Source organism: Thunnus thynnus, chromosome 20 (assembly GCF_963924715.1).
Source record: "Thunnus thynnus chromosome 20, fThuThy2.1, whole genome shotgun sequence".
In the NCBI taxonomy this organism is placed as follows: domain Eukaryota; kingdom Metazoa; phylum Chordata; class Actinopteri; order Scombriformes; family Scombridae; genus Thunnus; species Thunnus thynnus.
Window position 1 is genome coordinate 19,928,910 of NC_089536.1, and position 13,946 is coordinate 19,942,855.

At 39.2% G+C, this 13,946-nt stretch overlaps 1 protein-coding gene and 1 long non-coding RNA gene across 4 annotated transcripts; both read right to left on the minus strand.

Annotated features, from left to right (window-relative positions):
- Positions 1-393: 393 nt before the first annotated feature.
- maff (v-maf avian musculoaponeurotic fibrosarcoma oncogene homolog F) lies at positions 394-6,759 on the minus strand. Of its 2 annotated transcripts, none has more exons than XM_067575906.1 (3): positions 6,604-6,759; positions 3,590-3,680; positions 394-3,341 (listed from the first exon to the last, which is right to left on the minus strand). In XM_067575906.1, the coding sequence occupies exons 1-3, from the start codon at positions 6,690-6,692 to the stop codon at positions 2,898-2,900; spliced, it is 624 nt and encodes a 207-aa protein (XP_067432007.1). In that variant the 5' UTR covers positions 6,693-6,759; the 3' UTR covers positions 394-2,897. The 2 variants fall into 2 exon arrangements, with proteins under 2 accessions (XP_067432007.1, XP_067432009.1); XM_067575908.1 differs by lacking the exon at positions 6,604-6,759 and adding an exon at positions 6,477-6,581.
- A 2,164-nt stretch (positions 6,760-8,923) lies between these two features.
- LOC137171890 (uncharacterized) lies at positions 8,924-11,767 on the minus strand. 2 transcript variants are annotated; one of them, XR_010924827.1, is made up of 3 exons: positions 11,664-11,767; positions 11,222-11,311; positions 8,924-9,249 (listed from the first exon to the last, which is right to left on the minus strand). It is a non-coding gene; the product is annotated as an uncharacterized lncRNA (long non-coding RNA). The 2 variants fall into 2 exon arrangements; XR_010924828.1 differs by lacking the exon at positions 11,664-11,767 and adding an exon at positions 11,447-11,650.
- Positions 11,768-13,946: the final 2,179 nt, after the last annotated feature.

Sequence of the window (13,946 nt, forward strand, 5' to 3'; positions counted from 1 at the left end):
TATAGAGACCATTCATCTTTTTCCTGGTGTATTGATGGTGAACTGCTGTCAAACTCAATGTAGCAGATATGAAGTTTTGAATTGGATCTAACACATTTTTTACACATTTATGTCCTCCATGAACTGTACAAGGCAAAAACAATGAAAAGTAAAACCCAGGCCTGAATCAGCAAGCTGCTCTGAATTAGTCGAATAATTTGAGAAATAATGCTTCTCTCATCATTTATTTTTAACACAAACTCACTTATCAGTCACTCTGTTATCTTTGGTAAGCTCACTGATTACACTTTAACCAGAGTGATGATAACTTGTCCATCACATCCTGTAGATGTACTTCCTTCATGTACCACGTGTGCATCTACTGTCTCAATCCATCCGACAACCACAAACACACCATTTTATGTACAATATGTACAACATTTATTATAATTAATATATAAAATAGACAATGTACTTAAATTTTCACAATAGAAAAAATACAAGTAATAAATACAAAGACCATTTTTTGTTTTGCAAGTATTACAAAACATCCAGCACAATTTGACAGATGTGAGACGTTAAAATATTGAGAATAAATGCTTTGCCACAAGGATATTCATATAGCTAAATATATGCCTCGTATCTTTAGGAGTTATTTGTCAACACAGTCTAATTGTGTTACAATGCCTGCTTAGAAATGATATTGCTAGCGCTATTCAGTGGCCGAGACTCCATGAAATCTAAGCCTGTTTGAGCCCAGTTAGCACATCTGGACTGAAACAGGCTCATGACCGATGGAGGTTTTCAAGTGAATAACCTCTTTCCACCTTCATTCCCAGTCCGCCTTGCCTACTTTCTTTCTCCATCAATCCCACAACTCCTCAACCTTCTTGTCTCCTCCTCATCTCCATCCATCTCTCCCAATTTATTCCACTCGGTTCATCCTTTAACGTCCCGTGTTTCGGCCGACCCTGCCAATTCGGAAGTGACCTTAATTTTTTTTTTTCACACACAACATAACATACAAATCATCATAGAAAAATAATATCCCTCCAAGAATCCACTATGACAAGCCAGTACAAACATGGCAAAAAACACACACACACACAAAAAATCATCATACAGCAATATGGCCATTGGCTTTGAGCATATTTCTACATAGCTAATAATTAACATTTTGTAAAGTAATCATCGTTGCCACACAATAATTAGACATGAGAATATCCCCAGACTAGTCATATGTAAGTACTTTTGAAAACATAGATAACATCACAGCACTCGTTAGCTTGTCTTTTCATAATATCTACCTTTAAATACAAATAAAATATAGAATATATCTCTGATAAATGTCACTCAACATTTTCGTCTCTCAACGGCACATAAAAACATTACAAATAAGAACAACAAAACAGGAATGTATGCAGAGAGTTTGCATCGACTTTTTGAGCGTAATTCCTACCAGATGTGACTCCGCTTTGACACGTTTTAAGCAAAATGACCAACATCTGTTGTTGGGAGTCTACCAGATATGAAAAAAGGAAGCCACAGTAGACTGTAGCAGAGTTACTGCACAATGGGGATTGTGAAATGAGTAATGTGGGATTGTAGTTGAGAAAACAGGAGAATCCATAGAAAAATCACAAAAAAAGAAATGTGTGGTCATGAACAGTCAAAAAAAAGGAGCAATTACAGTCCACTTTTACCTCTTAGGTTTGTATTCTTGGATCTCCTGCATACACTGAAGGCACTGCATTAATGTGAGAAGTGTGTTCACTAGCAGTACAAAACTACTATCCTGAACAGGGATGATTCTCAGGTAGAATAAGTAAGAGGAGTAGTGAATCCCAAAAAACAAAGAATTTCACTGAACATCTTAAAGGAATTTGTGACGTGCTAATCCAGAGTTTCTCAACCTTTTTCTGGACTGTGTCTGTGATGACTCATGACTCAAGCAGTTACTGAGCTGTCACATGAATCTGAGCATGTAGGAAGCTCTGAATTGATTAGAAAGACATGATCCTTTTCCAAATGTTAAAGAAAGATCAATATATTAGTCTTAGAAATCTCCCATCAGGTTGAGAAACTCTTCTTAACAACTTGTAATGTCAGACTACAAATGTACCAGGAGTGCAGACGTTGAAGGGCTGGAGGAAGCTGCACATACGTCCGCTCCGCCCTTGTGTTTTTTTGTTTTTTTTGCTGTTTGTCAGGTGCCGTAAAACAGAAGCGGAGAGAAGCTTCAGCCTTTGGGTGAACACAATCGAAACAGCGCCAGGATCACCGCTGGATTTGCTGAGCGGTGAAGATGTACAGTAACTGTGGTTGGGTTGGTCTGGCTTCAGTCACTTAGTCCACTTAAGTCAATGTCTACACCCCTTGTGGGTCAGGGGGAAAGAGTGTGAGGGTTTCGTTGCACATGTATATGTGTGTATATGTGTGTGTGTGTGTGTATGTATGATCTGACTGGGTCTGAAAAAACTGGGTTTTGTGGGTGTATCAGTGCTCAACGCCTCGCTCACATTAAACCTGCTGCTGAACACGATCTAAACCTTGAGAGATTTAAAAAAAAAAAAAAAAAAATCTGTTGACTAAGCTGAAGTGTTATAAAAACAGAACACTAATGCTCAATTTTTCAACTGTTCCTGGCTCTTACTTGGGAAAACTGAGCATAGTTGTTGTCTACTAGGTGATGTTACACACCGCTCTGCTGACATGACCTCACACAGGAGTAAATGACACCTGGATGTCATAATGTGAACGAGGCGTAATGCAAGTGTTTAGTATTTTCCTACTAATATTTTAAGTTTACCTGTTCTCTGCCATGTATATGTATGGTATATGTGTGTGTGTGTGCGTGTGTGTGTGTTTGCATTGCAGGTTGTGTGTCCCTCCCACCAGTCTGGCTGCAGCAGCTGCTTCTAGGACGGCTCCTGTTCTCTCTGTGGATGAGGTTGTGGTGGACTCTTCACGATGGTTATGACTGAGGCGGTGTTGAGGCGCGGGGCCGTGGCCAGAAGGTTGCCCCCTCCGGCCTCCAGGCCCCTGGCGAACCTCTGGAGCGCGGCCAAGCGTGCGCCGAGCCCCTCCAGCTCTTTCCTCATGCCGGCGTTCTCGGCGCCGAGCCTATCCACCTCTCTCTGGAGCTCCTGCTTCTGCTGCTCCAGGGCCTCGCGCTGAGACACCCTCTTGACCCTGCAGCTGGCGGCGTAGCCCCGGTTCTTCAAGGTGCGACGGCGCTGCTTCAGCTTCTGGATCTCCTCGCGGGACATGCCGCGCAGGTGGAGGTTCAACTCCCGCACCGAGAGGGACATGAGCTCGCTGTCTGACAGGACGGGCACATTCTCGCCGCATTCCTGCTTCACCTGATGGGGAGAAAGAATGAAGAAGGAAGCAGGAAGTTGGATGAGGAGATGGGGGATAAAAAAAAGATGAGTAAGCATGTGAAAGGAAGAGGAGAGAAGAATGTTGAGTGTTTAAGAATAACTGAGAGGGAGGACAGTAAAACTTCTTTTCAACATTGTCGTTTCCGCTAGTAAAAATATCCCAAGGCCATAAACATGACTCATTTTTGAGATAATAAAACTGGGTTTTATTTCTGGCTGTGTTTTACCTTCAGGGCTTTGCTGCTTCTCTCTGTCGTCATGATCCGACTGTCTTCCGTTTCTCCCCCCCAAGCACCAGTCAACACAGATATATACACTCTGGAAGAAGACAAACAGGACACAACAAAAAGGTATGTTATCACATGTGACCCGAGACATCACGCTGTTTTGGGCCATATTTGGCCTGACATTTACCATCCGCTCACAAGACAGCCAGTCATGCACGATAAAGAAAATGAGAACCCACAGAAATTTCGTGCTTCTCTAAAACGCACTCTCTCATTAAACTCTGTGGTTTGATATGAAAGGAAGAGGAGGTTTTGAAAGCGACATGCCTCTCTCTCTCTCTCTCTCTTTCTGTTAGCTGGAATAGTGAGGAGGAAGCTATCATGTGTCTGCCCTTTGGTTGCTCAAAGCAGGTGTCCTAACCAATTCCCCCAACACTTCCTCTTGTCAACACAACACTAACGGTTCAAAGCTTTCATTGTGAAAAACTGTAAGGAGAGGCAAGTGTTTGTAATGATATTTTAAGTGAAAAAGAACACAACTATATAAAGTGTGTTTTAAAATGTATTCAATCATTCTTCCAATACAGTAGTAACAAGTTTATTTAAAGGTAAAAACAATATTTTGACCTTTTCTGACATATTAAAAGTAGGAGGCTAAAATTTGGTTGATTTGTTCAATTGTTCCTCTTACTAAACACTTGATGTTCACAAAGACTGTGTGGGGACTTCCTACACAACTCTAAAGGTCAGTAGTTATGTGGGATTAAAGTCCAACCTCTATGTGGGCCAACTTAAACTTCATTTTTCCTTGTAGTCATTTCTTGGTTGTGGGCTTTCAAGTCATTGTCATGCTGATAAAAATGACTCTGCACTTAAACTTGAGGCTGTTTTTGCTGCATTCACGTCACCTCCATCGCAATACGCTGATTTAGTAGCTCCACTGTGTTGGCTGCAGAGCAAAAATATCTTTTGACACTAACATTTTATTTAAAAAAAAATCTAGACAACATTAAACCACAGGGTGTTTTCCCACATAGCTTTTGGAGAGTTAATGTGTCTACTTTCAGAAATATCGCAATATTGGGTTTTCTTTTAAGAGTGTATGGGGTTTCAATTTGTCACTCCATAGCCAAGAATTGCAGAAAAAGCCTGATACAGCATTTGCATGGAGTGTCAAAATACAGTCCCGTGGTTGCTGTTGACCTTTTGGCAGCTTCTCTGATGAGCTAACTTCTCACACTGTCAGTTGTCTTTGAGAGACAGACTGATCTACACAAGGTCACACAGCAGCTGAATTTCACCACTTCTTGATTACAGTCTTTGCTGGGTTCCAGGGTATATTTATGATCTTTGACATCCTTTTTTTTCTCACCTCTTTCCTCCTGTAAATCATTCAACAACAAAGTCCTGAAAACGGGGGCCTGCCCTTTGTTTTCAAAGCACCATGTGAGAGAAATCTTTGGGGAAATCCACGGTGGTCAGTTTGAACTTGAACATATCTTTGACTTTAACTAATTTTTAATGCAGATTATTTAGGATAATTTCAACTCATTAGATTTCTGCTTGTTTTAAAGTGTGATACAGAATTACAACACATTTATTACCCCCCAGTTATGAAAGACTGTTGATAGTTACTTTCATTTATCAGTTAATACTACAGAGCTCAGCACACTTTCGTTTTTAACTAGAATGTGACTTCTATAATGAAAATAGTCTCCCTGATGGTCTTTTTGGACTAACAACTGTCAACTTTAAAAAGATATGACAGCATGTGTAGACACCGCAGCCTACAAGTGGATGTAAAGAGGAGGTTTGATTTGTATTGCTGACTACAGCAACATTTGCAGACAACACACTCACTCTGTCTCCCGACACGTTAACCGAGCAGGAAGGACTAATGGGAAGCACAGGGGGTCGATTAAGTTACAAAGTCACATTTCTTCTGGCAGACTTTGCCAGGAGTAACTATTTATTGTGTAAACACTTGAGATCTTAACACAGGGTTTCAACTGCACATGTAGGCCTACAACAACAACAACACATGTATATGAGCTGTGGCGGACATACTTGAAAAAAACAAACAAAAACACCTGCTAAAATGGTCTGTAGTTTTTCAACATTAAACTGCATTTCCCGAAATGCGTGGGGAGTAGAGGTTGCTGCAACAGCCGGCGGACTCCAGGCTGTAAACCGACGAGACCGCCGGCCGTTTCGTAAAGTCAGGGTGATTCAGCAATAAACCGTTTTGCTCTGCCCAGCCAAGACTGCCAGTCAGTCCAAATGCAGGAAAACCATAAGTGACCACGTCTTACTCTATTTACCCACACAGCACAGGATATCCACGTTTATACTTTCCTAAAAACGTCACGTTAGAGGACATAGTACGCTTATAAAACACGCTAAGTTACCGGAGTGGAAAGCAACAAGTGAACGCAGCACCGCCAAACGCTTTAACTAACACGGTTTATCATGTAAAACACCCAAATATATATTCAGTATTAAATTAAATGACTACATAACCACTGGAAACAGTATTTATTCCCCTAGCTAAAACCACAATCCAGCCTTTAGCCTTATAGGGAGAGGAGGTAAATGCGCTGCTGCTATAGTAAACAGCCATCACGAGTGCCCTCGACATCCATTTTAGTAAGCCTTTAAATAATCCTTTTAAATTGTTTTAAAACATCCAGTTAAAAGGGGAGACACGAGAGGGGTCTTCTAGCTGTCAAACGCTGCGTATATAAAAGGCATATATGTATAAGTGTTAAGATTTGGGGCCAAATTATCCGCGCCGTTAAACATGCTAGTAATGTTAACGGCTAGCGCCTTTAGCATCAACGGTTTCTGACGAGCTAAAGCAGATTAAAGCAAACAGCTGCCTGCTCACTTGTCCTTGGTTGGTTGGCGAGTCTCTGACGGATACCAGTCCTCTCGTGTTCGGTTGTTACCAACGAATTCCAGCAAACAAAAACATCCCTATGTTTAATATTTTGTAAAAGAAAATGATAATTTACCTGCTGGGTCGAAGCGACTCCGGCGACAAAATGTCAGTCCGCCTTTTCCCGGAATTACTCCGCTGCTCTCTGAGGTTGGATTCTTTCATTCATAAAAAACACAAGCGACAATGACGTCAGGTCTAAAGAATGAGGGCGGAGCCAACCCCGCCCCCGCCGCGTACTCCGGGAGGATGTAAACAAGGAATCCCTGCATCCCAGAAGTTTTCCATGACCAGCCCACCCCACCGCCCCCCTTCTCTGTTCCCAGCAGCAACAATTTCCCTGGAAAACATAATCTAAAAAAAAAAAAAGGTACTGAAACTAGTGTTTAAAATAAGACCAACACGAAAGGTCTGGTGGAAAAATCCAGCTGAATCCAACAATAAATACACGTAACAATTGCTAAACCCCCTAAAATCACATGAATCTAAAACCATTTCACACAAACATACACGTAATACACACAATACACACCCATCTAATCTCACACACACGTTTGTTTTTAAATCCTTGTGAGGACACTCATTGACATAATGCATTCCCTAGCCCCTTACTCTAACCTTTACCATCACAACTAAATGCCTAAACCCAAAGTTTACCCTAAACTGAACCTAAACCCAATTCTAACCTTAACCTTAAAACCAAGTCTTAACCCTCAAATTGCCCTGTGAAGTTGTGAGGACCAGACATTTCATAACACAGAAATGTCCTTCGTTTTCAACTGAAATTGGTTCTCTTTAAGATAGACATGCTCTCTCTCTCTCTCTCTCTCACACACACACACACACACACACACACACACACACGTCACTTTTGGGGACAATGCATAGACTTACATTTATTTCCTGGAGACTTACCCTAACCCTCTTGGCCCAACACCTGTGCGTCTTTAATGCTCTTCACTGTACTGGTGTTCAAACAATGCTCTTGCTAGATTATCACATTGTTAATAGTGTAATGATGTTGAGAATGGATTTATAGCTATGTATTAGTGCTCTAAACTGTTCATTTACTAACAATACTTTATTAGTGTGATAACAATGAGTTGTTATCCATTAGTGCTCCATACAAATCCTCTGAAGATGTTGATATTCACAATAATAATAATAATACATCTTATTTGTTTAGCACAGTTCATACAAGTGTAACTCCAAGTGCTTTACATCAATAAAATATAATTTATATTAAATACAATAAAATGGAATAAAACAGAAACGAAAGCAAACCCATGAAAGAAATAAGATCAAGTAAAACCAAATCAATACAGAAAGGAAAACATAGTAAAACACAAAGAGCCCATGAACAGCTATAAGTAGTATGAGACCACTAAATTACATAAAAGCAAAAATAAGTTTCAAGGTTTCGTTTGAAGCTGTCCACTGTGTCTGACCTCCTCTAGGAGACTATTCCAGAGGTGAGGGCCAATTGCAGATGTTTTCCATCTTGCTGACGAATTTCAAGGAGATGTGAAAAAGTCAAAGTTGGACAAAGGACACAAACTCTTTTTTTGATCAATTCATTTTGATTATCAAGGTAAGCACTATACTAACTAGCTAACATGTAATCTAATTTCTAGTTCAGCACTTAAGAATTAGATGATCTAAAAAGTAAGCTTTAATAAAAAATAAAAAAAACTTTTGTCAACTATGCGTTTGTGTTTGTACGTAAGTATGTAAGTGATAATTAGGGCCAGATGATATAGATCAGTCAGAAAGTATGAGGAACCATATCAGCTTGCGGTAAATACATGTATAGCTAATGTTAAATGGTACCATGTTCCTGTTAAACACATGGTTCTCATTTCCTACCTGTGCTCAAGTATTGTCTCAGGGTCCATAGCAACAGTAGCTATGCAGTTGAATAATAACCACAGCATACATATTATTAATGTATGGTAAAAATAATAATTCATTACATTCATAAATTCAAGGCTTCATACATTTACAGACGCCATTTTAATGTGATGCTTACTACACACTCACTACATGCATCTTCATTGTGTCTATCACGTGACTGACACATAACAGCTTTTGTAATAACATTTTTTATGTAAAAGGATTCATATATTTCACAACTTTATTTAAGTAATATTAAAGTCTTCACATCACTTTCTTCAGATAATCTTTGAAACTACAAATATACCACCTGAGAAGACAGCATAAACATGCTCTTGTGCTGCTGGGAGATGTTTGTGCAACCATTTGGTTACATTATTTTACCAAACAGCTCATTTTAGTACACTGAGTACCAAAAAATGTACCCTGCGGGACTTGCTTGCACAAGTAAACAGCAGGCCTGGCACGCGCCCCACACCCAGGTAAAAAAAAAGAACAACTCATTCTTTCTACTGTTTAATTGATAACAGTTACCAACGAAATTCATTTAAAAGTGCATGACAGTTGCAAATAGATTACAATCTAGTGCAAAATGTGTATGTTTTGTCAGGGCAGAAGCAGTGGATGAGCTTGGTAAGAGCTGTGTGCACTGTACAAAACATATGGAAGTCATTTTAATCACCAAATACTAAAAATACATCTTCACAACAAACATACTGAGACATGAACATGTTTTAGAACCTTTTCCTGACATTGACATCCTGCCACTGGCTGGTCTAGAGTAAGCTGCTGGTCATTGGTTTAGCTTGGTGTGATCTGGTTAAAGATACTAGGAGAGGGGTCACAGTGGGGAGGGTGAGGAAAGATAGAAATCAAGGCCAAGGTTTATGAATTCTATTTTGGTACATGCATTCATAATTTATTGGGGAGAAAATAAACAAAAAAGTGACATACTGACAGCGGCAGAAGAAGTATTAAGATCTCTTATTTAAGTAAAACTACAAATACAACAATCTAAAAGTACTGTACTTAATTAATTGTTCTGCAGAAAAATGTCTCTTGTGACTGATATATTATTATATATTTTATTAGGTTGTAATAGTCTGGATGTGTGTCTCTAGTTGCCATTCTCCACCAGTCCACTAGAGGCCATCGGAATTTTCTCCCAGTTTGTTTATACTGGACTGAAGGCTGATTTGAGTTGTATATTTAAAAGACTATATTATTATTATTTACATTGTCTTTATTAGTTAATCTATCTTTGTTTTCACTCTGGTGTGAACTCACACAGCATGTTCTCAGTCTCGGTGATAAAGAAGATTGTGTTTTCTGGGTTTTTGCTTTTCTGTTTGCTAGAGATAAGTACAAAACACTATAACCTGTACACAACACTATAACCTAAATTCATGTATATTCTTAGAGGGTTTGATGTATGTCAGTTTATTATCAAGAGGGTTGTATTTTCTAGGTTGTGGAGCTTTCTGCTCTGTGTTTTTCCCTGTGGTTTCCTCAGCTTATCAGCTCGTTTCCTGTTCGTTTCATTACCTCATTCCCCTCACTTGAGCTTCTCCATCCATCTCTCCACCAGCACCTCATCCCCTTGTCAGTTTAGTTTGTATTTAAGTCCTGGTTTTCAGTTCAGTCCTTGTTGGATCTTTGGTTCTGTTCAGTTCAGTTTTGCTCAGCATGCACTCCGTCTTTAATAAAGATTTAGGCCTATTCTTCAAGTTCCTGTTGCCTGCAGTCTCCTGTGTTTGGGTCTACCTGCTCTGCTCTTCAAAACACTAATGCAGCATTTTACTGTTGTCTCTGCTTAAGGTGGAGCTCGTTTCAACTACTTTATATACTATTAGGTAGCTTCGTGCAGTGGATGCCAACCTAGGTGTTGGGCTCCTTCTTAAGGGTCACAAGGGGTCTTGACATTATTTATGGAGTAGGAAAGAATAAAATTCTGACACACAAATATTCTTCTTTTGGACTTTTCTTGTATCTTCCCTTTTTGTAAAATATTGTATAATTTCACCTCAAACAGTTATGTAAATACCCCAAATTGTAGTTAATCACAGTACTTGAGTAAATGTGCTTAGTTACTTTCCGCCACTGCATACTGATGAGTGAAAATCTACTGTTTAGAGGAACATCTGCTGAAATTTGAAGTTTGTTAAATTACTTATGCATTTTGTTTTATATGTTTTTTCTAAAAATGTACTAGCGTCAGTGAATTGTTGTACTTGACTGTGAATTAATTAAGTGGTTTACTGTGGAATTTTTGTAATTGTTACAATTCAAGTTTAGACTAAGATCTTTATTTTGAGTCATTGATAACATGAAGCAACATACCCATCCCATGCTGGAAAGATGACAAGCGGAGCTGAGGTCTAAGCCCTGACAAGAGTTGAGGTATAAACACTTTTATTTTGAAATACTGTCTGTGTGTGTGTGTGTGTGTGTGTGTGTGTGTGTGTGTGTGTGTGTGTGTGTGTGTGTGTGTGTGTGGTACAGGCACACTACATGAAAGTTCTGTTAATTCATGTTGAGATTTTACATCTATTTTCACTCATTTGTGCATCTACTGATTGCTCAATACATTGCAGGTATGCAAAAATTATATTAGAGAGTTACTCATCATCAGTTTCAGTTCTGTAATTAGGATGAGTAAGACAAATCCAGAGAATGAAAAGTATCAGTGTAATTAACCACTAGCATGAAGTTCATATTAACTGCAGAGACATTCTTTCCTTCTTCGACAACGCTGTGTAATGAAAACATCCTAAACGATGAGGAGAGTTTGTGGAACTCACTTGTCTTTTGGGCTTTTCCATGAAGAAATGCCTTATATGTGCCCTGTCCTCTTCTCTAGTGACTCACTCATAGTTGCTGAGTTGTTCTGACTGCAAGTCAAGCAGTGATAGAGGATCAATTCAATGCTGTGCTGACAAACAAGAACCATATGTATAAAACTAACATTATCACGCCTGCATGTTAGGTAAACAGTTAACTTAAGAACTAATACATAGCATACATACACGTGAACACTGCAGCACTGATAGAAGAAGCAACATTAGTGGGTTAAGAGACAGAGACCTCAGTGATATGGAGGTTGGCTGCTTGACAACTTCTACAAACTTTTTTGTCTCACCCCGACAAACTCTGAAATAATGAACTTCAACACAACACGCGACGTGCTGCCAACAATACTGATGTGCGAGTGTTGTTTGAGTGATACAGTGTCTTGGGGCTCACCTGGAACCCGCATCTCATTGGCCCGCTTCCTGTCTGTCTCCCTCCGTCTGTTTTCACTGGAGGGTGAACGCGCACATATACACACGCGCGCGCGCAGAGTATCTTCTTTTGTGGTGCGTCACTAGGTAGTAGTACAATCAATGCTGCCTCCACCTGGCCGAGTGTAAATAAACACAATAAAAGTAACTGACTGCAGTCTCATGAACTTGAACTTGTATCGATGGATGACAACTTTGGGGGTCAAATTTCCCTCTTTCGTACATTGGGGGGACGTGTCGTGTCGTGGACGTGTGACGCAGCAGGCCAAGTATCAGAGTCAAGCTCAAGAAGGCTTGGTTCAACATTAGCATTTCATTAGACCCTCACTGTCTGTTAACTTCCCTTGTAAGTGTAAGTCTCCAAGCCCAAACTGATATAATATTCATCAAAATAGTTTGCAGACTTTAGAAAGCTCCTCCAGAGTCACAGAATATATTATACGACTGTTTTCATAAACTGAGTAGTATGACAAACAAACTGACAGTCAAGTGTGAAATAGTTGGAGTGGCCCTTTAAGAGGGGGTTTCATTTAACAACTACACACATATTATATGTTTTAAGGCTAACTGAGTTTTTAGACCAAACATGTTTAAAGTTTACAGTTTCTAAGCAGAAAAAAGGTATTTGGTATTTTCCACCAAAATTGCATATTACACCTGCCAATGAGAAGGCACTGAAATAATGTTTAGACCATTATGTTAGGAGATAAAAATATACATAATAAAGTTACATTTATTATTAATTTCTTAAGATGGGTTGCATTCTGCTGAGGGAAGCTCAGTTTTTTCTAAAATCCTGGCTACGACCTTGTTTTTCATGGAAAAATGTTTGACTTCTCATTGCAAGAAAAGCGCCGGTGTAACTAAAACCATTAATGATCATGAAAAGTAAAGTCCCATTATAGTGCCCAGTGAGTCATGCCAGTGAGCCAGCAAACTATGCTTGCTATGACATGTCAAAGTATTGCAAAAAAGGTTGTGTAAAAGGTCTATTAATGGATGATTCTGCTGCAGAAGATTAAAAAAGATTAAAAAACAATAAAATAATTCAAACATAACAGCATAAAGTCATCTTTGGTGAATTGTGGTGAATTTGGCACAGCAGCAAATAAATAAATACATAATTAATTAAAAAACATTGGCAAAAAATCTTAAGTCAAAGGCCCCTTACTACTTTTCCAGGACTTTCAACCACATCTCTCGGTCTTTATCAGTGTATGAAGTTTCCTCAGATGTCATGGAGATAGCTCCATCCACTAATGAAGACCATGAGATGCAGTAGAAAGCCCTGGAAAAAGGTAGTAAGTACATCTTGGATTCAGATTTTACTGTTTCCAAAGTCAAGAAAATCGGAAAATTATCATTCCCTCAAGTTACTGTTTATGAAAGCAACAATTTCAGCATGTGAAAAATACTATTAGATGTCTGTTTAAGCTGTGTATATTTTTATTGATTCAGAAAATATACACAAATATCATAGTAATAAAGTTGAAGCATGGTAAAGAAATGTACAGGACATCAGTGGATCCACAGACAGCTGCTCCTCCATCAGTGACATCCATCCATCCTGACAGGCCCGGGTCAAAACACTTCTAGCAGAATCTAAAGGTTACTTTTTGTTCTAAATGTCACTTTTTGTTCCAGAAGGTAAACTTCTCTCCAACCTCATCTTCAAACAATCTGTCACATTCTGGCAAAACAGTATCTATACATTTTACATTTACAATAAAAAAAATCTAAAGTAAAGAACAAAAATACAAACACCAGACTTGTTCATCACCAAGATCTTATAACTTTCTCAAGTCTTTTCATTCCTGGAGTTACAAGCTGGAATAAGGCTTTATCATATCATACAATCCTTGTGGCTCTCCCTTTATTCTGTCTTTCTCCTCTTCCTTCTTCTTTTTTTTTTACATTCAATGAGCATGTTTTTCTTTGTCAATATCTCATAGGCAAGACATTAAAGTGTGCTGAAGAGGAGGAAATCTGAATGAAAAAGGTCACATCCGGGACAAATCTTCAGTTATAATTCATCCACAGTCGCTTTTCCCTCCTCTGTCTCTCCTCTTCCTCAGACTCTAAAGCAAAGCTGAAGGCGAAAAGGAACACGCAAGACAATAACACACAGACACACACACTGACATTTATTGACAAAAAACAGCCTTGCTCCCATCCGCAAAGTCACCGCAGACTCTCTTACATTCAGTCTCCCCGTCTGATCTCCTCCTTGGTCCATTCTGAAGCG